Below are 26772 nucleotides of genomic sequence, written 5' to 3' on the forward strand. Positions count from 1 at the left end.
TCTCTTTACAGAATACAAATGATACAAATCAGCAACTGCAAAAAATTGAGGAGTATTTACAACAGATTTTCATATCAATTCCCTGCTTAATTCTCCATCCTTTTGTTTGTCTTGTGCATCAAAGCCCTGCACGGAATCATCATTATTGATTTGTCTGAACTGTTGAGCTGTAAGAAATATTGTGTTTATAGAATCACTTGATTGTCTTTGGTTGTTCAATGTTTGCAACCCTAGACAAGCACATCTACAAATATTTTGTAAGGCTTATTAGCAGTTCAAGTACACTGAATTAATGAGTTATCACAGAATGTCTGTGACAGGTTATCAGGGCTAATAAAATATCCAAAAACACACTACCACATGATTTTAAACTACTTAATAGTATGTCCCTCTAATGACTATTCAGTTATGCTTCAATGTGGTTAATGAGTCAGAACAAACACTATTAATAACAACAAAAAGCCATACACTTTTACTCACAATTGGATTACATCCTCTTAAATATATACGTTACTTCAGAAGTCTTTCATTCAGCTGCCTCAATTAAGATCTCTTTCACAACACAATGCATTTGATTATGCTTTTTTAATTCATCAACTTTCAGAATGTCCAGGGAGCCAGGTCTTGTAGATTATTTGTGGAAAACATATGAGAATCATCCAGTAGAGTGAAATCTTCTCTCCGCTTATTTCCACTGGGAGTGGGGGCTTTATTGGAGAAAGGAAATCTGCTGGACGTGTGAGTGATGAGAGCTGAAACTCAACGCCAGCTTAGAGACATGTTTCTTTGAATCAAGACATTCTTCAGACCTCAATTTCATTAGGATGACAGACACTTTGGGGCAAATGATGCAGAGGGGAAAGAGAGGGCACTGCGCCTCATCTCCTCTGATTTTCAGATGGACACCCTTGAACCAGATTTATGTACCAAAATGTCTTTAAGGCAAATGTGAATACTGCTATTCTAAAAGAAAAAAACACCAGTGACAAAATGTATTCGTTGAATGATAATTAGCAGCACTGCTGAGTATCGAGTATGATGGACTGCAGCATTTTTCAAAGGTGAAGAAGTCTAATTAGTGTCTACTTGCCACATAGTCTTACAATATTATACCTCTTCGTCTAATGCAGAAAAAAAATCTTTGCAGTACCAGATGTGCAATTATATGGTACCAAGAGGCTTTCCAATTCTACTCTAGAGAAAAAACTCAAAGTCACTGTTAATGAGTGAAAGATTTAGAATAATAGAAAAACAGCGGCAGATGTTGCAAAAACATCTGACATTAAAGGTGTGCTTTATGGTATTGTGCATTCCAAAACAGTCATACAGAAATGCTTTGTTTGGTCAAATTGTGTGTGCATTCCAAGCCACTGTGAAGGCTAAACAAGGTATTTGCAGCAAAAAAGAATATAAAGTGATGCAGAAAAAGGAAAGAGAGCTGGATGTGAGTATGCAGGTACACATCCCTGAGGCCCTCCTAGAAGGTGCTGGAACTATGACGTGGCTTGAAACGGTCAAAGTGCCAGACTGCGGGCGGTGGAGGCCGAGGCTTGTGCCCGCTGGACCACTCCTGGACACTTCTCTCTCTTCTGGAGCTTGTGGTTTTGAAACAGCCCCTCGTTTCGTGGGACACCATGAGCTCCATCTGGGAAAGTCAATAGCCCTGGAGGCATAGACACAGAACACAGTGAACAACCAAAGAGAAGATATTGATATGTGACAGTGGTGTGACAGACTTACCATAACCCTCTACACGACCGTCTTTGAACTCTCCTTCAAACTTCATCCCGTCGAATCGACTGAAAACCCCTGTACCTTGGAACTTTCCCTGTGCAAATTCACCTTCATACCTGAAATGATAAAAACAGAGCAGATGTAGTACTTAATGCACAGCTGATTGAAGTTTGAGTTAATCTCCTTCCTGTTGTTTTACACACCTGGATCCATCTGTAAAGATCAGCGCTCCAGAGCCGTGGAAGAGTCCGTTCTCAAACTGACCGCTGTAACAGGTCCCATCCTGGAACTTGAGCTGACCTACACCATGTCTCCGACCTGGAACCCCCCCCCCACACACACAGTCGAATGATGAATGAAATTTAAAACAAATCCAAGTAATGGTGATGTTTTACCACACAATATCAGCTCGACCTGACTGTCTTTTAGTATCAGTTATTTTGCTTTTCTTTGCAGATGTAACACCCCCTCAGTGTAGCTGGTCAACCACAGTAATGCTAAATAAAACTGCTGTTGCATTGTGATGCAAACAGGCCCAATAAAAAACAACAAAGTTCTGCTGTTCTTGATTCTAAATATGTGGCTGTCTCTTAGTGATGTATAAAAATTGAATATGATATAAAAAATATAGCAGAAGTTAGAAACTGTGTCTTAAAGGAGGTGGGATTGTCTATGGATTTAACTATTATTGGTCATGAATGATTATTGGTCTAACATTTCTGCAATCATTGATATCAGCTATATTTAAAAGAATCTAATATCCAATAAAATTAATTAATTTAAAGGAGTGATATTTAACTTTTTTTTTTTTTTTTTTTTTAAATGGAATTATGCATTTTAAAACATTTCCCTGTGGTCTACATAAACTGTAAATGCTATGCTTGGGTCTGAATTCTTCATAAATTCACCTCCACAGGTCCATCTTCAGCTCTATTTCTGAGTAATGACACCAGAAAGGTTGTTTTGAGCGCTGGCCCTCACACCCCACTCCCTTCAGGTTGTTGACTGTGCTGCTCTGTCCCATTCAACCACTTGTGTTCATTAATACAACCAACAACTGAACATTTTAGGTAATCATCTCAAAGTTTGGACATAATTTCAGTTTTTACTACAACCACTGCTGCTGACAAACAATTATGTTGTACTCGGAGCATTTGCACACCTTATATGTGCAAATGACGTGATGTAACTAGTTATAAACATAACAAATTAAGCAGGATTGTAGAAATCCACTCGATTTTTGCCAAAGTGAATATAAAGATAGCTTTGCAGGACTTGGAGTGTTCAGTTTCAAACTTTTTGAACTATTAGGGTCCAAATACATAAATAAATGTACGACTAATAAACGTGGGTTTAGCAAAATATGACCCCTTTAAATCGCCATCTCTATCTTTGGTTCTACATTTAAAGTCATAGCCTATTGACTCTGAAAAACCTTTTAAATATCATTAATGTGTTCATTAGTGGGTTTAACACTCATCTTAAAGGCAATTCAACAAAGTTCTGTGTTAGGGTTTTTCTAAAAATTGACAAAAAGACTTTAATTTTAGTGCAAATGTGGCTGGTTCTAAACATCAGTTATGGGTCATCCTCTGATTATTAATAATTATCATCCCTAGTAATAAATAAATAAATAAATAAATAAATAAAATTGATCCCTATTTTGTTCTGTTCTGTCTTGTGCATTAATGACACAGTAATGGTGATCAGTCTCTCAAACTAACCTGCAGTTTTTTCTTATCACCTGTTGGTATCGGTTCAGTTTACTGCCTGGTGGAAATCCAAAATATGTGAGAAGAGTTTAGATGCTGTCATAGTAAAAGATACTATCAAAGCAAATTGTAAATAGGTAAAGATTTTGATCCTATTGGCCAGTGCAGTTATCTATATGAGGGTCACCATGTGTAATCCATGAGAGGTCATCCTCTTACAGATTACTTTTCTGTATAAGTGTGCAACACATCCCTGTAAACCACAACCAAATGAATGCTAAAACATACAATCCGCCTCAATCCGGAGTTTTATATTCACTGGGAAATATAGAGCCCTACATATGTCACATGAGTCAGTACATGCTCAGATCTAAGTATTTTTCCCCTGCTCTGTCAGCTAAAGGTTTACTACTGAATTAGGAGTCCCATCTGCCCCCTGAGTAGTGAGAATTACAGCTCTTTAATCCAGCAGACTTTTAGCAGTTATTCCTATTTTAAGATCCAAACTGTGGAATGCACTTCAATTTCTCTCCCATGATCCACTGCTGCAGCTTACAATCACATCAGAGCACGTATACCTTCCGTGTTATCACTAGAGAAATACTAAATATTGATTATACACTCACTCGCAGTGATGGAAAAGTGGACTGAATGGCCTTTAATAAGTGCAGGAATACACTAATCAAAATAATGCGCCAACACCCTGAGTATTCTGATTGATTCTGAGTGTTTGACAGAGCACCCGTTAAGATTACCCAGGTCCAAACAAGTCCAAAGTCTAATCCATAAGATTTGACAAAGCCACAGCTGATAAATCTGGCTCTGTCTGTAATGGTTGCCAATGCTACCTAATTGGGATTTGACTAAATAGCTTGAGCTTGAACGTCGCTCCCATCCCTGTCGGAGTGTCAGACAGTTAAGCAGCATACCCACATAATCTTTTCTACAGGTAAAATTTCAGGAGGGTAATTCTCTTTTTAGAAACAGCCTTCTGTTCAGCAGGAAGCATACAGTACATGCATGAAGAATCATGAAGAGAAAACCACGGGAGTTTGCTACTCTAGTATTTAGATTTGTTCTGGTTGGTGTGTCCATGACAGTTGAGATTAAGACAAAATTGCACTGTAACATGTAGAAAATGGTGTGGAAATATGACATAAACCCCAATGTGTGTGCTCTTAAAATTTATGAGTGAGAAAGCATGTAAAACTAGAAATATAATAGTGTCGATTTGAACTAAAAGTGTGGAAATATTTGTGTTTCCAAAACTGTTACCACACGAGATGAGAGCTTTGTAGTCCATCTACAATTATCAAATTGTATTTTTGTAAAAGAATCTACATTTTTTTTTAACTTGCAGGTTAATATAAGTTTAATGATCAGATTCAGTTTATATTCCTGTGTAACACACGCTTGTTTTAGAGACTAGTCTTGTTGGGGACATACAGTTGCAGAAAAAAACTATTAGACCACCCTTATTTTCTTGTTCATTTTAATGCCTGGTACAAGTAAAGGTACATTTGTTTGGACAAATATAATGATAACAACAATAGCTCATAAGAGTTTAATTTCAGAGCTGATATCTAGCCATTTTCCATGCTTTTCTTGATAATAACCAAAATCACTTCAGTTCTTACATCAATAGCTATGACATCGTACTGACAAAAACAGTGCTTTTAGACATTCCATGTTTTCTTTTCTGGCTGTTTTAGGCACATAACACACACAGGAGTTAGTACTTGATTGCTTAACCATTGTTTTTGATGACTTTTGATCGTCTAATAATTTTTTCCGCAACTGTATATAGGAACTTATTGCACAGTGTAGAGCTTCTTCTATTATTACAGTGTTTAACTATAAGCATCTGTATCAAGTGCACAGTGAAAGCAGTGGCTAAATTCCCTTGACTATATCTGTATTACCCTTACTTGCTTTTCTTTCCCTATACCTTGTGAATAACACTTTCTAGTATAGAGTGAAAGCCTGTCTCCTCTCTCTGCTGCAGTTAAAATGATGCAGCTAAGGCATAAATTTCATTTAATTCTAACAATAAGGATCATCTTGCCTTCTTTCCATTCGCCATGGTACTCTTCGCCACTGGCATAGGTGAAAGATCCTCTGGTCAGAGTCATGTCACCTCTATAACAGAAAAAACACAGGATGAAAAGAGCCAAAACTGTTCTGCATTTCTACAGGACAGGAAAGTTCTACTATGTGGGTGATGCATGCAACTCCACATGTATTTGTAATGACCTTTGGACTTATTGTAGAGACAAGCCACAAGCGAGCCCAGAGAGAATTTTCCCTAATGGGATTATTGTGGTTGTTGGCAATGTTCATGTCTGGCTTTATTTAATGGGAAATACCAATACATTTACTAATGTTTATATACAATGTAAGTTAAAGTTAAAACGTGGTGGAATCACAGAAAAAGGAAAAGTTAACACCTGATCCTGTAAGTCACAGGTGTCAAACATGTGGCCCGGGGGCCAAATCCGGCACGCCAAACGGTCCAGTCCAGCCCTTGGGATGAATTTGTGAAATGCAAAAATTATACTAAAATATTAGCAGTCCTTTTAGTTCAGGTTCCACATTCAGACCAATTCAATCTTAAGTAGTTCAGACCAGTAAAATACTATCATAATAACATATAAATAATGACAACTCCAAATTTTTCTCTATGTAAATGTAAGTATTTTCATGAATTTGCACTAAAACAAAGTATAATTTTGGGGAAAAAAAATGTGAAAAACCTGAAATATCTTTAGAGAAGTCAGTACAATTTTACCAATATTCTGCCTGTTACTAAATGTTGTTTGTGTTTTGTAGATCCACTGTGATCTGTAAGTTATAATGTACATGTGTAAATGATAAACTCTCCACATTTTTCTCTTTGTAAATGTAAATATTTTCATGTATTTCCACTAAAACAAAGAATAATTTTGCAAAAAATGTGAATAACCTGAATAAATATGAATAACCTGAAATGTCTTAAGAGAAGTAAGTACAATTTTAACAAGATTCTGTCTGTTATTTTAAATGTTTTGTGCACTTGTTGATCCACTGTGATCTGTACGTTATAATGTACATATGTAAAATGATAAACTGTGGCAGAATATTGTTAAAATTACACTTATTTTTTTCAGTTTGTTCATGTTATTCACATCTTTTGAAAGGATAGTTTGTAGATGTAAACTTTTTCCTAATGCAAATTAACTTTTTTCACTTTAGAACATAGAGAAAATTTTGGAGATGACATTATTTATTTATTATTATGTTATTATTTTACTGGTTCGGGCCACTTCAGATCAAATTTTACCAATATTCTGCCTGTTACGAAATGTTTTTTGTGTTTTGTAGATCCACTGTGATCTGTAAGTTATAATGTACATGTGTAAATGATAAACTCTCCAAATGTTTCTGTTTGTAAATGTAAATATTTTCATGTATTTCCACTAAAACAAAGAATAATTTTGCAAAAAATGTGAATAACCTGAAATGTCTTAAGAGAAGTAAGTACAATTTTAACAAGATTCTGTCTGTTATTTTAAATGTTTTGCGTAATTGTTGATCCACTGTGATCTGTAAGTTATAATGTACATGTATAAATGATAAACTGTGGCAGAATATTGTTAAAATTACACTTATTTTTTTCAGTTTGCTCATGTTATTCCCATCTTTTGAAAGGATAGTTTGTAGATGTAAATCTTTTCCTAATGTAAATTAACTTTTTTCACTCTAGATCATTGAAAAAATTTCGGAGATGACATTATTTATTTATTATTAAGTTATTATTTTACTGGTTTGGGCCACTTCAGATCAAATTTAGCTGAATGTGAAACTGAACTAACATGAGTTTGACACCCCTGCTGTAAGTGTTAATGCATTAAATGTGTTCCTTGTTTTTTGATGGATTAAAAGCAGAGTTAGAGCAGGTGAAACGCTTTAAAAGGGGACAAACTGAAAAAACGTGACATGCATGAATGTAGACATAAATCTCACTCTGGCCATTTTATAATGATGTATGGCTGTTTTCACTAGACTGTGTGTTGCAGAATGGCAGTGAGGTGTAAATTTACTCATGCCTTCGCCACTAAATAATGAATCAGCCAAAGAGACTGAACTCCATGTGACGGATGGACGTTATTAAAATGTCCAGGTTGAGAAAAAGCTGTCAATACGTGTCGATCAGTGCAGCCTGTGTTGCTAAATGTCGCTTTAAATAAGAAGCTTATGCAAATCGACTGTTACCCTTAGCAACACATCAATAAACGAAAAGCGACCGCGATATTAATACTATCATTTGGCTTACCTGTGTACTATGTTTGTCGTCTCTGAAGCATGGAAACCACTGTTGAAAGAGCAGAGGGCGTAAAAATATGAAAACACCGGCTGAGAAACGTATGTCGCGTTCAAGTACCTCCTGTAAGCTCCAATATCTGAACTTTAAATATTAAAGGGTAAAAGCGTCCTCTGCTTTTGTCACGTATTATGAGAAAACCTGATTCAAGCTGGTGTTTCACAGAGACTACTACTTTATTTTAAACCAGGAAACTAAAATTTCAGTTTATTATTGCTTATCTGTAATTAAATAAAATGTCTCCTTTGAGCAAAACTCATTCACATAAAATAATCGGTTCATGTATGATAGTGAAAGCTACTCACACACACATACACACTCGTATCCCCTGTCTGGTATGTTTACCTGTGGTTTTGTGTTCAAGTCAAGGTGGTGTTCAAATTGGAGTTGCTATAATTACGACAGCACGTGAAGGCAACATAAGATCAGCATCATTGCGATACATCCACGCATTGCAGCCTCACAGCCGCGCTATTTGATTGCATGACTGTTGTTGGCTTTCATTGAAAACTTTCTCTGATTGGCCTATAGGGTGTTACATCTCACAGCAGAGGAAGACATATTTAAAAAGACTATAAAGGATGTTTGTGAGGCTGCTTCATGCACTGGTACTACAGCAGCAGTGGGTTTATTATAGAGTTTATATGTCAAATTATCATGACTATTATTATTACTATTGTTTATATTATTATCATTGTCATTAACCCTTTCATGCATGAATTATGTGAACCTTGATCAACATTTTGACTGTTTTTATTACTCTTTAGACATGGAAAAAATTATCCAATGCAATTGAATATTTTCTTATGAACCTATTTGCAAGTTGCAAAAATGTCCACTCAGCTGGACACAAAGAAGCATGTATTTATTGATATATTGTGTGAAAACTATGTGATAAAAACATTTTTAATGGTGCTAATCTGATGTTTTCTCACAGTTTAACATACACTAATACTAGTCACTACTCATTTCATGTAGATATTTTACAAAAACAAAACAAAACAAAACAAAATTTCTTGTTTAAAAAAAAAAAGTAAATTACAGTCTAATAACAATAACAAGCAACTGATTTACATTCAAACATGTTACTGCAGATCAGGTTTATCAAGAACAGCAAAGCTGCAGTAATGGTATGAATTGCAGTGTATGGGATGATGCACTAGTGTCCACTGTGTTGGCTGATATGGAACTAAAACAACAAAACCTATGAATATATAAGAGAACAGTTGTAGAATAGCTGTCTGTAGTGACCACTATACATGAAAGGGTTAATATTATTATTACTATTATGGTTGTTTGTGTTGTTTTTGTTATATTAGTAGAAGTAGTAGTAAGATAAGATCGCATGCAGCTATATATAGTACAGTGTACAGTGACGTGTATTTTTGTACCAGAAAATAAAACAAAACAAAAATGACATGCAGCATACAAGATAAACAAATATATATATTAATACAAAGTATATCTAAAAATGTAAACTCCAAGGGGGTAGCTGTAGTTGTAGTAGTAGCAGTAGTAGTGTTATCAGTTTTGATCATAGTAGCAGGCAAGTACTAATAGAGTAATACCTGTTGTACTTTATAGAGTAATACAGTAATACCTGTTGTACTTTACAGACTGTAGTCAGTAGGTTATTGTAAGATTCACAGTTGTTAATTTGCCCAACGATCATTTCCTCAAACATTCACAAAAATTTACAATAAATGGTATAATATTGAGTCGTTAAGTGTATGGTCTGCAAATGAGAACAATAAGTATGAAACCCAACAACTAAACTCAGAAATAATTTACAATGAAATAAAAGCAAAGACACAGTTATAAGGACTTTTTACTACACAACAGCTACTTCATTCACATTATTCAGACTTAATATACACTGAAAATAACAAACCAAAACCATGTGTTACTTATTAAGGGAAAGATAGTTGATCTTAACCCTTTCATGCATAGTGGTCATTACATTGGACAGCTATTCTCCAGCTGCTCTCCCTTATATTCATGGGTTTTGTTGTTTTAGTTGCATATCAGCCAACACAGTGGACACTTATGCATCATCCCATACACTGCAATTCATACCAACTTTACTGTTCTTGATAAACCTGATCTGCAGTAACATGTTTGAGTGTAAATCAATTGGTAGTTGTTATTAGATAGTAATTAACAGTTTTATTAAACAAAAAGGTGTTTGTTTGTTTTTTTTGCATATTATTTCCATGAAGTGAGTAATAACTAGTATTAGAGTATGTTAAAATGTGAGAAAACATCAGATTAGCTGTATTAAAAATGCTTTTATTTTCATATAATTTTCTGATATTGCGTTTTAAATATTAGTGTCTTTGCTTCAAAAATTAAATGCAAGATGTCCAGCTGAGTGGACATTTGTGTAACTCCTTAAAAAAAAAAAAAAAAAAAAAGTTCATTAAAAAAATTAATCACATTGTTGTTTTCATGCCTAAAGAGGAATAAAAACACTCAGGAAAAAAAAATCTTGACTAAGGTTCTTCTAATTCATGCATCAATGGGTTAATGTTGTTTTTGTGTGTTATCCGTTATTTGGATTTATTTTCTTCATTACATCAGAACTCAGCGTGAGACCTGTGAACATTTCCTTCTGGAGTAAATTCGGACGCGCGTTCACAAGAGCCAAAGCGTTTCCTCTTCCGAACGTGAACGCGCCCAGAGAGGAAGAAAATGGCGAGTCTGTGCAAAAGGCAGCAATGCACAATCGACAGGCGCGGCTTTCGCCAGGAACTTGACTCGTGGCGACACAAACTCATTCACTGTGTAGGTAAGGACAAAGCAAATTACACGCAGTTCAAACTTCCAGCTTGAATTTCGTCTGTGGGTGACCGCTAGCGGTGTAAATAACCAGCTATTACCGGACTCAGTCGGGGCATCTCCGAGCGACTTTTTTGTCCTCAACTGTTTCCTTCTCAACGGTAACGCGTAGCTCGAGCCCTCAGTGAAACGTATCAGTTTATGACAATGCTGAACTTTTCGTGTTTCCTCGTTGTTCTTCGGTCCTAAATGCGGAGTTAAGTTATGTATTGGCGTTACGTTAGTTTGTTTAAAGGGCACCGTGCTTGTTTTAAAGGGAGTGTCAAACAGGAATTAGGCGTTGCGTCGGCTAAAACTGCAGGCTCCGTTTGCAAAAATGCGCGTGCCCGTACGATGATACTGTATTTTCAATGGGGGAGGGCGATGTATGCTCCTGGTGAATGTTTTCAGTTAACGCTAACATTCACAGCCTTTCTCAAATCACCCCTTGTAGGCGCGCACTACTGCGATGAGGAAGTGACTGAGACCCCTTTGCTGTAGGAGTTCCTATTTTCGATGCTATGCTAATAAACTTCCTCCATAAATAGTTAATGTTTTGCTCTAGTCAAATAAACAGCTAGCTTAAATGCACCATACGTTTTGACTAATGCGTGTCGATGTTTGTGTAACAGCGTGGGAATCCATGCTAATTTACTTAAAACTTGTCGTTAATTAACCCCCAAAGACCAAAAAGCACCTACTGATCGAAAATATCCAATAACTTCTGAATCAATAAATATATCAATACATATAAATAACTCTGGTATCTTTCTGTTAACACACGACACAGACGAGTTTCAATGGGCATTTTGCATGTTCAAATGATATATTTACATTTGTGCACTTCCTTTTCTTTTACCGTTGTTTATTGGGAGATGATTAGCCTAGTTGTAGTAGTTTCGCCAATGCTATGCTCGTTTGTTGGTTTGTGTGTTGGCTGATTGATCAGCCCACAAATAACATTAACTCAATATTTTTGGCCTTTGTGAAATGTCTTTGTAGGTTTTTTTTTAATGAATTTACATGGATTCTAGTGCATATATCTGTTGTGTTTAGGTGTTAAACTCTTAACAACCTTGGACTTTTTCTCCATTGCCAAAACCACATCAGTGTTTTTCTTGTTCTTGAAAAATATGTCAACATCATGAATAGGCCTTCATGAAAAGGACTTCATAAAGACTTTGGCATTCCTTCTTTTTCTCTTGTACCCAAATTAGGTTGACATTTGGTGTTTTAAGTAAAATGTCTCAACAGCTATTAGTTTTATTTGACTGTACAACTACACTAAAGTACAGACTCTCAGATGCGCTAACCCAGTACTAGATTCTTTTATTATAGCAATAGCTCTAAAGTGCTCTGGGTTGGAGAATTTACGACCAGAATTTAACTACTCCTCGATTTAATGTGCTATTCTATAACAGAAATACGGGCAGCAAACATAATATACAATGGAACAAAGGCACCACTCCTCTTTGTGGGTGGCACATACACATCATCTTATCTGTCTTTTTCTGTTTTACATAATGTGTAGTCTTAGTGTCGAACATTCATGTGGTTTCCAGGGTGTGTTAGGATTTGTGTAATGTACTTTTTGTCATCTACTCATGTCTGTCCAGGTGTTTCCAGCGTTCCTTACTGTAACTTTGTGCTATATTCCATATCCTTGGTCCCTTTTTTTTTGCCAAAACAACAAACTTTTCCTCTTGATCTTCTCTCTGTGCTGTTGTGAGGGCATTGAGTTGTTCTCTATTTTGCCCGTGTGATACACATCTATGAATAAAGACCAATGCAGACTCCTGTTTGTAGTGAAGAACCACATGTATATTTGACTTGACCTCAACCTTAATACTTATTGACGTATTGTCAAAGTATGACACTGGAAACCAGTTAAAGAAAGAGAGAAGCTTCTTCTATTGTTAGAGTGTTGGACTATATGAACAGACTACAATAGCAACTGTATCAAGGGCACAGTGAAAGCAGTGACTAAAGTTCCTTTATTATATCTGCATTACCCTTACTTGGTTTTCTTTCCTAACACCTTGTGAATAGCAAATACAACAAAACTGAGAGGCAACACTGATCATCTCACGTTGACTGTACCACCTGACATCATCTGCTGGTTTGTTTGCATGTATACAATGCGTTGGGTGTGTATTACAAAAACACTTGGGTTTTATATGTCTTTGCTCTTCTTCAAGTGAGAATAAGAAATTGGTTAACAAACTAACCTAGGTATTTTGAGACTGGTCAATTAAAATGGTTAATACTTAAAGTGTATTTGTGTGCGGGCAATATGAAATCCTGAGAGAAATGTTCGATGGTAATTCATGGAAATATTTTCTTTGGTTGGTTCACATACATCAAGAGTTTAACAGATTTTTGACAAAAGGGCTTAAAACAGTAGGGGATTTTAAAGCTGCTTTTCTTCAGGGGAGGCTGTAACATGGCAGCAGTAGTGTGCGCCATCACATAGACTGATCAGCTGACGTTGATGGAGAGATGCATGCTGTCTGTACCATTTACTGTCAAATAGACTGGATGTTGCTCGATCGTGATCAACCCTAATTTGTGTCTATTTTTCAGAGGAATTGTACAAATGTGTCTTTAAATATCTTTTCTATAATCTGACCTACTCGACAAACAATCATTTCAATGGGGCCAAGTACCTGTGTGATTGGAACAGAGAGCATTATATTATGTATTTTAGCATTCATGTTGTTATATGAATATATTATATTATATATTTTAGCATTCATGCCTTGCAACTTCAGTCAGATCTGTTTCGTAGTGTTTCTTTAGTGTCTGTCAGAACTAAATGTATTTGGTTAGTCTATGTTTACATGCAGATTTTGTGTAGTATGATAATTTGTTGCTAAAGAAGAAATTATGAATGGAGAAATGATGGACAATTACAGTTAACCTATGAGCAGCTGGTCCAGCTTCTGGACTCTAATGTGCAGTAAGTCAGATTTACACAGATTCTCTTCCAAGGCAAAAGTGTAAAACACACTATAGAGAAGTTTTTGTTTCATTTAAAGGGGTCATATTTTGCTTAACCCACTTTTATTAGTCTTTGGTACATTTATTTGTGTATTTGGGGACCCTAATAGTTCCAGAGGTTTGAATTTGAACCCTCCGGGTGCTACAAAGCTATCTTTATATTGATTTTGGCAAAAATCGAGTGGATTTCTACAACCCGTTTTAATTCCTGTTTAATTTGTTACGTCCATAACTAGTTACATCACGACATTTGCACATATAAGGTCAAGACTTCCGACGAACATTTCTCCAAGTACGACATAGGCCTAATTGTTTGTCAGCAGCAGTGGTTGTAGTCCATACTGAAAATATGTCCAAAATTCGAGCCAGTTACTTAAAAGATTAAATTTTTGGTTGTATTAACAAATGCAAGTGGCTGAACGGGACAGAGCAGCCCAGCCAAGAACCTGGAGGGGGTGGGGCGGGGTGGGGTAGGAAGTGGCTCATTTGCATTTAAAGGGCCAGTGCTCAAAACGACCTTTCTACTGTCATTACTCAGAAATAGAGTTGAAGAGGGGCCTGTGGTGTTTAATTAATGAAGAATTCAGACCAATAGCATTTACAGTTTATGTAGACCATAGGGAAATGTTTTAAAATGCATAATCCCATTTAAAAAAAGCAAAATATCACTCCTTTAAAACTCAGGGTATCACAGTCTACATGGTTAGGTTAATTGGAAACACTGCAGCTGTCAGGTATTTATAGGTATGAACAGAGACAAGGTTTATATTGCCCTTGGGGTATATTTGTTTTGGGTTCTTTCTGGCTGTTGTCAGAATTGCGATAGTGCCGACACAAACTTAAAATTCCACAAAATATATTGTCAAATAACACCAACACAATTTTGTTGCTTGGTTGTATAAAGCCTGCATTTTATGAGAAGTGCAAAAATTTGTCACTCCAATCATTATTCTGCCTCAAAATATTGCCACATGAGCTTTAAGAAAAACCCTTATATTATATACAGTATTGGCAATAAGGCTTGATGTTGGTTTGATAGACTTGCAAATGTAGAATAAGGGGGTGAAAAAAGTCAGCACACCAGTGTAGCTCCCCTGGCACTGTTGTACTTAATTTCAGCTGCGATGTTTTCAGTAATATTGATCCTCTTCACACCTCTACAAAAACATAGTCAGAGAAGCCATCTTAACTACCCAAAATCCCTTGCTGGTGTATCATGTAATCGGTTTATTGTACAAAATATATGCATAATATACAAAATAAATTTTAGAAGAAATTCATTTTGAAAAAAGAATAAAATATTTACATAATGTGCAAGAAACTTGTTTTCAGGGAACAAAGGTCTTGCATACACTATTACAGATTAACACAAAACCATAAAATGTGGAACAGATACTATATTTAGTGGAAGTCAGGCTACACAGGCATAATAATACTACATACATAGGATGTCTCTTTAAAGAAGTTATATATTATAAGAAATGTAAAAGACACCCCTCTATGTGAGGTTTATATCAAGTCTTATTTAAGGATACTAATACATGAGATATAATTTGATAGACGTGCAGGTATTGATCAAGGATAAAACCTATACACACAATTTGTCAGCATTTCTTTCAGAGTGGCCTGTGCTACCTTTTGCACTATATTTTACTAAAAAATATGAGCGAATAGGATAAAATATAAGAGAATTTAAAATGTAGTTCATTTCAGATGCATATCAATACTTAATGACGATGATGTCAAAATCCCACCTTCAGTCAGTCTCATTTAAAATGGCAGCTGTGTATCGGTCCGCACTTTATGTGAAAGGCACGTACTGTTTTGTGTGCCAAAGCCCTGTCCTGAATCGGAGGAGTAACCATATGATTGTCAGAAGCAGGAATACCCAGTCTGGAAGTAATGTCATGTTTTGAGGTCTGTGGTATGGTATGTTTGATAATGGTCAGCTTTTGGCACATTCTGAGCAGGTCAGATGCTGACTTATAATTGGAAAGAGCAAGTGCAGCAGGTGGGCTTGTTATACATTTGAGTCTGATGTAGGAATCAGAGATCAGTTTGATCACAGTTAATGTCATTTTTTTATTGGAAAAATGTGGTCATAAATGCAAAAATGAACAATGGTATTACCCATGTAATCTATAATTCAGCATGGTCTTTCAGTGTTGATTTGTGTATTAGGTGAGGCGTCATTTTGGGATTAAATGTATTCTTCCTACTACTGTACATGGTGGACTGTGTGCTTATCATTACAAAATGGAGAGAAGATAATAGCTTTTTGACTGGTCACTAGCTCTAGACCCAGAACGGTTCAGTCGGTCAGTTAACCCTTTATGATTGACAAATGTCCCTTGTGTTTTGTCTGTAGTTGTAAAGCTGCAGAGTACATGACAACAGTGTCAGTCTGCTGGCTGCAGAATGGCATAATCTGTCTATGACAACAACAACATACTTTTGTTTGGCTTTTTAGTGGAGAGGGCTGCACGCCACCACCACCCTGCTGATGCTGAAATGGACATTTTGTCTTTGTGTATTTAATGTGAGCAGTAAAACTACACGGCAGAGACAAGGGCAATTGTTCCACAGAACAGCAGCAACAATTGTCTGTATGTTTTCCCCATACATGTGTTCATGGACCATCAGCCTACAGATGCAAACTGTGTGGCTGAAAATGTGTGTTCTGACTGGATTTGGAAAAATTAGGATTTCAACAAAAATCCTTGGAATTTCAGTTATTCATAGTTGTAATGACAGGGGCGTGAGTAGGATTTAAGGGTTTGTTCAAACGGATATTGATGTCATGCAAATTGCGTTGCACAGTTTTAAAACAATTGTCATGGCCCAGTTTCTGTTCCAACCCGCTTCCTCCATTTGGCTCTTGGCCTACTTTTTCCCAATTTACAAAAAGAGCTCACTGAGGTTTGTTCACATTTTACAAACCCTGACTAGAATACCTAATGATTTTATCTAAAATGCACATTTGTGTTTCTGTGTGCATGCATCTGTTTCTTTCGTATTTGCCTAAAATTATGGTGATCTCATAGTTGCTGTCTCATACAGCATTACACCATTTGACTGCCAGTTTGCATCATATCATGTTAAGTATTCATGGGTTTTTTTTTCCACTGTAGATGTTGCCTACTGTATTGCCCGCTGTATTGCCTAATCCAATTACTATATATAGGCTAGTTGTTGTAAAGAACACAATTTGTAGTAGCCAAATGACATTTAAAGCCTCGATTTCCTGTCAAAGCTTGACCCATCATTTTTTCAGTTCTGTGTTTCACATTGACAGCTAAAGCACTATTATAGTACTTTTATGACACACTCTTTTTTGTGGCAGGCTAAGCAGGAATCAAAATACTCATGTCCTGTACTAATTTGTACAAATTTGTCATTTTTGCACTAGCCCTCAGTCCTCAGCTCTATCGTACATCTATATATAGTATATGCTATAGGCGACTACATCCTGTGTTAGACTGAGCATTGAGCTAATAAAAGTGTAATTTGGTAAGGAAGGGGTTACAAAGATGAACATGTGTGTATACATATGAATACGCTTGTAATATGAAGTCTGTAGCAAAATATCCCAACCTCAGTAAGATTTTAGTGCTTGAATTTGAGCTTAGGAAAGCTTTTATTCTGTGAGATTGTGGTCACTCCTCATGTATGTGTACAGTAACAGTGGGGGATGGGTTGAGTGGGGGTTGATGCAGCGCTGTACAACCTCAGCATTCGAGCAGCAGAGGGAAGGGAAGGGTGGGTCATCCACTGGAAAAGCACTGCAGTCAAACTGTGAGTGTTTTAATTACACTTTTATGATGCTTCAAGTGATGCTTTAAGGAGTTGGAAGTTTGACAGTGATTGTGATGCGAGGCTGTTGGAGCCAATTCATCATACACGCATACACGTGTTAAGAGATGCGTCTTTAATGTATTGTATGTAGGTACACTGGAAGGAGTATCTGTAGGCTGGAGCTGCACTTGATTGTTACTGGTGCTAGAAGTTCTTTTACTTATCTTCGTAGATAAATCAGCATTAGTGGTTTGGAATTTTTTGGACCTTTTGACAGAAGTGATATTTCTCTAGAGGAATAATAATATTGAAACACTATGCAACTTTGAAATAACAGGCAGAACATTGACATTACTTCCTCCCAAGTAGTGAAGTTGTTGCCAGAGTCACTTACTTGTTTTTCAAAATCAACCGTGAGCTGATGTGTTTCCTCGACACCACTCAGAGTTTTATATTCATTAGGTTCTGCTCACTGTGATGCACATGCATGTAGGTATGGATTAACGATGGTTAAGCTGATCCTAGATCTGTGGGATTTCTCTTTCTAAGTGCCAGGGGGAAGGACAAGGGTGTCACACAATCCAAATCTTTTCTCTCTTCCCTTCTGTGATTGGTTCAGGATGTAGGTCAGAAGAAAGCTAAGGCAGATTGGGCAGAGTTGTCGGTCATTATGAACGGACGTAAGCTCCATGAAAAGGCCACCTACAAAATGTATTATCGACTAGTTCATGGCCAAGGTTTGTCGCTGATACTTACTTTTGTCATTTATAACTAAATATGGTAATGCCTGTTTTACATCACCTTATGCCATTAGCCCTGTTGTTAGTAATGTTATTTGGAGAATTTTATGGTAGTAGTGTAATTTACAAAATGGTAAGTTAAAATATGTATTTAAAATAACTGTGCTGAATTGTTTTCCATTTTGCAGGTTGTAAAAAATGAAAGTGTTGCTGAAATTTAGGCTGGAATTTAAGCAGTCCAAATAGGTCTAAAAATCTCACTTGTGCAAGGGGAATTTCTCATCTCTTGGCATGTTTCCTGTATGGACAGCATTGTCAGTTACAGACATGCCCTTTAACTCAGAACTGTTCAAGTGGCTCTCGGCTATATGTTATATTAAGAATGGTTCACATGCTTACCTGCTTGCTGTGATAAACATACAGAAATTATCTTTGTCCCACACTCTGGGCTTATGGCTATTGGGGTAATTCCAAATATTTCCAATTTTTCCGTAGGGATGCTGAAAGAAAAAGCATTTAATGGTCTCTCTGCTAATTTCCTAAGAATATTAAGCAAATCTGAGTAAGAGAAAAACTGCATATATTTCTGTACTGATTTCGATGCACATCTGAACTAGACTTTATGATTACACATAAAATATATTCCTTGGCTTGAAACATTCTCAAAACATGTTATTAATTGCAAACTATCCATTAATTTGTAAAATATTTGTACAAGTTTCTGTGTAGGATTGATGATACTTATTAAACAAAATGCTAAAATATTTGTAATTCAAGTAAAAATTGTTAATCTCCCTTTGCTTTTGTTAAAATGTTTCGTCTCCTCAACAACTGTCATTTTGCGTTTAAGCAAAGAACTCTTGTATGATCTTTCCTTTTCATTATTTAGTGATGCACTTAGTGTTACTGTCTGCAATAGACTAAATCTTCTTATAGGGACCATTCACTTGAGTGTTTTTGTGCATGTGTTTTATTCTCCCTGTTTTGGCAGTGGATAAGATTTCCAGTCTTGATAACCTCATATCTTTGTAATGTATGTCTTTTTTTTTTTTTAAATACCCCTTGATAAGTGTCAGTATTATAAGATTAAGCCCACTAGCACTTAATACCCAGCTCTCTTCCTTTCATTCTCTCATTATCATTTTGTATCTCAATACCCTGAGCTTGTTATTGTATCTCATCTCTATACTTTTAACCAGATATGTATAGTAGTATCTCAGTGATGGCCTAATTCTGTCTTCACTGTAGTTAATTAGTGAATGTTCCTCTAAACAGGCAATTACTAAATATACCGTAAAAGCTGAGTATTACTGTTTTTTTCTTTCTCCAAATATGTATAAAACAGTGCCAATGCATAAAGTGCTGGGCACACACTATAATCATCTTTTAGTGTTTTTTTTTTTAATGCATTTCAAATGTGACCATCATCCCCTGCATTTATTCTCATTTATTTTATAGAGCCTGCATGCAGCTATACATGACATCAATATTTTATCCATAGCACATGTACGCTACTTGTTCTGCTCTTGTGTTTACATCTAAATTAAATTGCCGGACCTGAAATGATTGTATCCAGAAGAGGTTTTTGAAGATTTCTTCATTTTCTCCTGGATCTCACAATGTTTTGCCAGCATGAAAGTGTACATTTTTCCTTAAAGTCATGGTTTACAGCGTGACACATTGTTAAATGCCCTAAACTGAATTCCTGAAGAGTAGTTTGATGTCATGGCGCTGCTCTGTCAAACGAAAGTGGATGACCTACTTTTCTCCTCCTGCCTCTGAAATATTTCAGAAATAGGATTGGATAGCTTCAGCTGAAGTCCTGTGCACTAACCCAGAAACAGACTAAATGCTGTAGCTATAGGCAAGCCTGTGTTTCAGCACTTCACACCCCCTCCCTCTTTATGTTTGGCTGATGAATTGGAATTTGTAGGAAGGCAGAAAGAGGGCATTTTAACAGCTGACAGCTTTTGATTTGAATTCACTGTGAGTTTAGGAAGACAGTCGATTGTAAGAGCTTGTCATTTTCTCACTTGTTCTCATCTGTGAAGACGTACTGTAAGTAGGCCTTTGTAATATATTGTCATTTGACTGTTTCAACACATTTGGCTAACTTAACTTGTAATTATGATTTGTTATTGAATTGTCAATATTTGAACATTTAATACTAAAGATACATTTAACATGACTTCTAGTAATTGTTGTTTTTCTCACCAGAATGGCTTTATATTTTTTTGTCGTTGTGTGTTTGCTCATTTAAGATCCAGTTCAGTGAACAGATGTTACCCCTGACCTCTTTAGCGCTTGATTTAATGCATGTAGTGGTTTTTGGATTGACCCTATGGCACTGAACAGACATATTGTGTTAATGCACTGTTAAGTGAACTCCTCTTTAGCCGAACACACTATGTCCTTCAAACAGCTGGGACTGAAGGATAATATCATGTCGTCAGTAGTGCAGGAAAGATTTTTTTTCCAGTAGTCTGGTCATGTTTTAATAAGTTTCTTACATGCAATCATTCAGTATATGTTTGGTTTACTACAATTTCAATCAGTGATTTTTATTTTATTTTTTACAAGATATATGCAGGGCATTTTAGAGGATACTTTGGTATTATCACCTATTGGATTTGTTTCTTGCTTTTTTCTTTTTAATGTTACAACATACAGTCACTCCCGACTCTAGGTGCTCCAGTTGCTTGGCAACAGGATAGAGCGCATGTATTTACTATGAACTAAAAACCTGTGTTGAAAGCTGATAATATGTGTTTTAACAGAAACAGAGGGCAATTTAGTGGAGTTGTCAAGATGAAATTGAAATGCATAGGCTAGCCCTGTTATTTGAGTAAGATATCACATAAAATGCCAGTGATGTACATTAGACCAGTCGTTGGCCATTTCTTTTTTTTGTTTTTTTGCATTTATTTGGGGACTAAGGTGATGCGTTTTGAGTTCCTTGTTATTCTTCTAACCTGACTTAATATGGAGTAAATCTCAGCAAATTTGGGAATATTCACTGCATATGTTGAGTTTGACATTCCTAAATATTTATTGAATTTCTTGTGTCTGCAGGTTTTGAGAGCATTCTTGAAGGTCTGTTTGGTGAAGAACTCATAGAAGACCTAAAATTATTTAAGGGTGAGTATTTTACAGTACATAATATTCTCTATCATTGTCAATCTAACAGGGAAATGTATGAATATTATCAATAAGTTGTTCTTCTCATTTGAGTATATGTAATCTGTTGTTTGCTCATTATGATAATGCTGCTGCATTGTACCATCTGGTACCCCCCCTTCATTCACTCCTCTCTACAAGACAGCTCCTCTCCTTCTCAGCAGAAGAGAAGATGCCTTGTGCTCCACAAAGTTGGTGTTTTGGATGGCGTGGGGCCAGACTTAAAGTCCTCAGTGTCCTACAGACATTTTGATGATGCAGGATTTTACTGAAACAATAGTGGCTTTATTTGTTTTTAATACATTTGTGAGAGGGGCATAAAAGACTGTGATGTCTACAGTCACAGATGATAAAGGAGGCTGTTAAAATTCAGTAGGCATTCAGGCTGATTCTACCAGTTTTGCTGAAACAGTTGAAGACCCGTAAATTATTATGGCCTTCTCATTCATTGCTGAAGCAAGGTTATTCACATGTACTATATGCAGGATACGCAGATCTGTATGATTTCTGTATTTTTTTTAAAACATTTTAAGATAATCAAAGAAAAACTATGAGAGAAAATTGCATTTTCCACTTCTGATGTTCTTCTGCTCTCTGCTTTTGCTTCATAGACTGTGAACCTGACGCTGTATCTGATTGGTCATTTGATGAAAACTGTGTATTCTGCTGTTTGAGAAGAGACAAAGTGAAGGTAGAGTTTCATTTCTGTTATTCCTCATACTGTGTTAACATTCGTACAAATATTTCTTGAGTTTTTTTCTGTTTATTTCTAGGTTTATTTATTTACTTATATACTTATTCATCAGTAAAATAATGATGTTATCAATGTATAAACCATTCCATGCTGGTTAAGTATTTTTGTCATTTGACAGGAACATTTAATTAACTTAAGCAACGAGGGACTTGAAGATACACCCAAACCTCTCCTGGTCAAAGATCAGACCACACTCAGCAGACTAGAAAGACAAGCTGAGGAATTTCTCAGTGCAGTCCTTCGTAGAAAAGGTGAGTCTTGCTGTTTCATGGGTATCTTGCACTACAGTTTTATTGTTTTTACCCTCATTACCAAATTAAAGTGGCATACTACATTGTACTGAGTAAAGTTTTACATAATAGCTCTCAAATGATAAGCAGGTTTTACATCCCTATTTCTTACTTTCAGATGTGCCAAATTTCTCAGACCCTCACGTTCCAGTAGTGGCGCGAGAGATACTTCAGAGAATGATCCGACAGTTTGCTGCTGAATATACCTCAAAAACCAGCCCCTCTCAGGACAGTTGCTCAGATCACTCTGACCAAAGCTTGCCTCCCTCACAGTCGCTTTCTGGGGCTCCTCCTTCTACCAGCCCTGCTGCCACTCTGGCTGTGTCTGCACACAACCAGAACCCTGTCCTCAGCAAGCTCCTCATGGCTGACCAGGAAGCTCCTCTTGACCTCACCATCAAGAAGCCACTGGCAGAGCCCACTGAGCAAGGTAGTGTTAATTTAGAAATAATGAAGCATCTTATTCCGATGTAGGCGAATGCTGTTGAAATAGCTAAAGTTGAATGTAATATTGGTTCGTAATGTCACTTACAGATGGAGTCCTTGACTTATCCATAAAAAAGAATCGTAATAGCAGCAACATTCCAGTCCGCAGTCCTTGCCTCTCTCCGGCCACATCCACGGTCAAAGGGTAAGATAAGTTTAATTTTTTTGTCTTGGTGGTCTACAGTAGTGCATCTTTTTCCATAAATACATACTGTCATCATAACCTACTATAGACCATCCTAAAAAAAACTGCTGCTTTAAGACTAAAGAAAGTTTTTTTAGGATTAGAATATTTAGATTAAATGGTAGAGATGTCAAACACAGTATCATGATCTCCATAAAAAGATTGCATTTGGTTTTTATAACATCCAAATATTAACATTACCTGTATGTTACTGTTCTGTAGATTATAACCACCCATATTATGGCCTGGAAATGTATGTTTTATTATTTTTTTCATAAAGAATGGTAAAAATATTTATTTTTCCCATGAAACATTTGAGGAAGTATCATCATATTAATATTTACAATTTCTTTTTGTTTGCTTTTCATGTGTGCAAAGCCTCGTAAATGATCAATCTATATAATAATCTTCTGGATGGGAATTTGCCCAGATTTGAATTTTACAAGCAGTGGTAGCTTGAATTCTCTAGTGCAGATCTGTGAGAGCTGATGGCACAAAAGTAATGATCAAGTCACTTTACATTTAATTATCTACTGCATGCATGTTTAGGTTCGATTAACAATCTAAAAGCATTTAAATGATCATTTTACATTATTTAAGTGTTGGATAAGCAGTAGTTACATTTATTCAAGAGTAATCAGATGTTTATCCTACACTTATTCATACTCAAGTAATGAATTTGATGCACAGAACAACCCTCTGCTGGCTTACTCTTTTATTGCTGCGCTTGTTCAGTGGTAACGTCACACACAAAATGTCAAGAGCTACACGTCATTTTGCAATCTTGCCCTGCTTAACAGCTACATTCCAAGCTGCCTTACAGCAATGGACAAGTATCCTGTCCTCCTCCTTCTGGCTATGCTTTTTGAGCCACGGAAACACAAAGACCTTTATGAACTCAACTAAATGCCTTTTCTTTGCTTTCGTTTATTTTTTGTTCATTTGCCCTTTTCCCTTTGTTTTCTTTCTTTGTGTTGATGCAAAATTTGTGCAAAAATCATCAAAGCAGCAAATAAAAATTTGCCTAACTTGAGCCTTTTTTGTTCTGAAGACACACACATGCAACCACAGTCACTTATTTGAACAGATAGTGATGTTACCAAAGCAAGGTCATATAATAAAGGAGTGGCCAACATCCTCCCCACCCTAACCCATCCTCGTTTAGAAAAGAGAAAAAGGCACTGTGCAAGCTCTGCTTACACCCAATTTCCTTCCATCCAATCAGGCGATCCTTGAGAGCGGACGGACAAGTCGGGCTGTTAATGAGGAGCCTACAGGATGGGAGGAGGAGGGAGAATATCGGCCACTCCACCCATTATAAGCCTTCTTCATCTCTTTCTTACTCTCTGCACATCAAAGAGGAGGTTGGTTTGGAGAGCGACGCAGAGTCACCTCTCAGCCATAGCAACAGCTCCAGACCCACGGAGCTCAACAGAAATGGATCGCCTTCCTGGAATTCTAAAACTCATTTTGGGGCCCTCCTTAAACTCAAAGCCAACAGTGAAGCAAATGAGCACCTTAAAGACATACCAAGGCTGTTGGAGGCTGCTGGACTTCTCTCAAAGTCATTGGCCTATAGTAAAGGAAGCTTTGAGGAAAACTGCAGAGACCACAGCCTCTCCTTTTGTAATTCAACAGCTTTTGATCTCAAGATTCCTCAGGTGCGAGTTGTAGGCTCTGTGTCAGACCAGCCTTGGGATTCTTTGACCACTGAGTATTCAGGCTCACAATGTGAGAATGGCTTGGGAAAGAAGCTTCGTTCCATTTTGCCCAGGCAGAATCAGAAAAAGCACAGTGGAAATGTTGATGGACCAGGTTTAGAAAAGGAATACTGGCCTTATGACACTGACCGCCAAGTGTTAGGGGGAAGCTTCCCCTTAGATTCAGAGTCAGACTTGGGCAACAAACAGCCGAGGAAGAAACGTGGACGATACCGACAATACAACACTGAGCTGCTGGAAGAAGCTATTGTAGTGGTGATGGGTGGAAAAATGAGTGTGTCTAAAGCCCAATCAGTCTATGGCATTCCACATAGCACCCTGGAATACAAAGTTAAAGAACGACTTGGCACCTTGAAAAATCCTCCAAAAAAGAAACTGAAGCTGCTCAGCCAGGTAGAGGAGCAGGGTGTTTCAGTGTTCTCTGAGGGGAAGGAACCCCCAAAGTCCCAGCGCAGTTTGTCTGAGAAAAGCGAGTGTTCATCCATAGAGAATGATTTGCATGATGCAAGCCCCTCGCCAAATGAGTGAAGGAACACTGAAACTCAGTGCAATACCCATACGTTTTCTTTTTAACCAGAAAAAATTTGCATTTGCCCGACCATATTTAATAGTTAGGTGTAAAATATAAATCAAGTAATCCTATTTATTCACATCTTATTTAATTAACCTTCAATAGCTTAATAGTTAGAGGTAATATTGAATTTATGTTTAGAATTTGAACACTCCTGTCTCAAAATATGTTCTTTACAACCAGAGCCAAAAACATGTCTTAGGAAGTGGCGCCACTTAGTGTCTTCTTTCAGTATTGTAAAGAGGACTCAGTCTCATGTTTAAACTGAATATTCTTATACTTAGTATACTTATACTTAATTCAACTGGATGCATGTCTTGCAAATACAGTTGAATTTTTTTTATCTTAATTTATTGCGCAGTCAAAAGTCCCTGCAACTGTTTTTCAGATGCAACTGTAATGGACACACTAGATAAATTATGATTATTTAAAGTTTAAACATTCATCAATTATTGTCATAGTCTGTTGATGTGGTATTCTAATACAGTACACGGTTCCAAACTAAGCCTTCTTTACACAGGTATAACACATTATCAATGAAGTTTTTCAGTATATACTATAATGGTGATTTTGCAATGCCTTCACTACATCTCAGGATAAAGTTGTATTGGGATGCAGTACTTGTCAGTCAATTAATAAACAATAACTGCTCACAACTATACCTCAGTCATAGGTATACTTAGAGCATTGCCATCATAGTAATTCACTTCCAGCAGGAAGCAAAACTTCATAAATACCACTTTGAAGTAACATTTCAGGTTGTCTTATAGACAAGTATGTATGGCCTGCTTTACTCTACCAGTACATCAGTAGCATTTCAGTGCCAGTGCCGTTTTTTAAGCATTTCAGTTTTATGCGATTTCAGCAGTCTTTCAGATTTCAGCAATTGCCTTTGAGATGTTGTTCTTGAAGAGAGGAGAAAGGGAGACTTACTGTTTTTCAGTCTGTCATCACAATAATGCAGATACATTACACATATCCAAACATCACACTATATACAGCTTGCTTGCCTGTTTTCCAAAACTAACAGTTACTAACTTGTGATTTAAGTTCAGAGTACCTTCAAAGTTTGCTCGGCCCTATACTTCAGTTGTGTTGCTTTTGTATTCTAGTTTTTCACATTTACAAATAATGCTAAAGCTGACAGTTTTTTTTTTTTGTTTTGTTTTTTTTTATCCGTTTTTTTTTTTTTTTTTGGAAACTTTTACTTTTGGAAAACAAAAAATAAGATCAGGCACATGTGGATGTCTGAAGAAACACTGTAAGCTGAGCTTTCCTTAACAGCAACAACACTATACCCAAAAGCCATTATTTAACAAACACTAACACAACTGCATCAAGCAATTGTAGTAGATGAAGCTTAACTTTCAGACTCACTGTGCTATCAGCTCTCTGGGTAAGTTTGCTAACTTGCCAGGTAGTGCTACAGTC

At 36.6% G+C, this 26772-nt stretch overlaps 2 protein-coding genes across 5 annotated transcripts in view; one reads left to right on the forward strand and one right to left on the reverse strand.

The window, feature by feature from the left end:
• Window positions 1-10860, reverse strand: morn4 (MORN repeat containing 4). Of its 3 annotated transcripts, none has more exons than XM_030155956.1 (6): window positions 10686-10860; window positions 7759-7797; window positions 5512-5585; window positions 1938-2052; window positions 1741-1850; window positions 1-1663 (listed from the first exon to the last, which is right to left on the reverse strand). In XM_030155956.1, exons 3-6 carry the CDS (start codon window positions 5576-5578, stop codon window positions 1515-1517), a joined length of 441 nt encoding a protein of 146 aa, XP_030011816.1. In that variant the 5' UTR covers window positions 5579-5585; window positions 7759-7797; window positions 10686-10860; the 3' UTR covers window positions 1-1514. The 3 variants fall into 3 exon arrangements, with proteins under 3 accessions (XP_030011816.1, XP_030011815.1, XP_030011814.1); XM_030155955.1 differs by lacking the exon at window positions 10686-10860 and adding an exon at window positions 8152-8416; XM_030155954.1 differs by lacking the exon at window positions 10686-10860 and having other exon boundaries at window positions 7759-8033.
• The window catches only part of LOC115434180 (proteoglycan 4), a 26615-nt gene continuing 10321 nt past the window's right edge, over window positions 10479-26772 (forward strand). The window contains exons 1-7 of one of the 2 annotated variants that reach the window (XM_030155949.1): window positions 17881-17907; window positions 18038-18155; window positions 21231-21296; window positions 21947-22026; window positions 22208-22340; window positions 22498-22809; window positions 22914-23010. In XM_030155949.1, coding sequence (XP_030011809.1) covers window positions 17896-17907; window positions 18038-18155; window positions 21231-21296; window positions 21947-22026; window positions 22208-22340; window positions 22498-22809; window positions 22914-23010 — 818 coding nt within the window. In that variant the 5' untranslated portion in view covers window positions 17881-17895. Of the gene's footprint in view, window positions 10595-17880; window positions 17908-18037; window positions 18156-21230; window positions 21297-21946; window positions 22027-22207; window positions 22341-22497; window positions 22810-22913; window positions 23011-26772 lie in introns of those variants that run through there. The other variant, XM_030155950.1, reaches the window with a different exon arrangement.

This window comes from Sphaeramia orbicularis, chromosome 15, assembly GCF_902148855.1.
Source record: "Sphaeramia orbicularis chromosome 15, fSphaOr1.1, whole genome shotgun sequence".
Taxonomy (NCBI): domain Eukaryota; kingdom Metazoa; phylum Chordata; class Actinopteri; order Kurtiformes; family Apogonidae; genus Sphaeramia; species Sphaeramia orbicularis.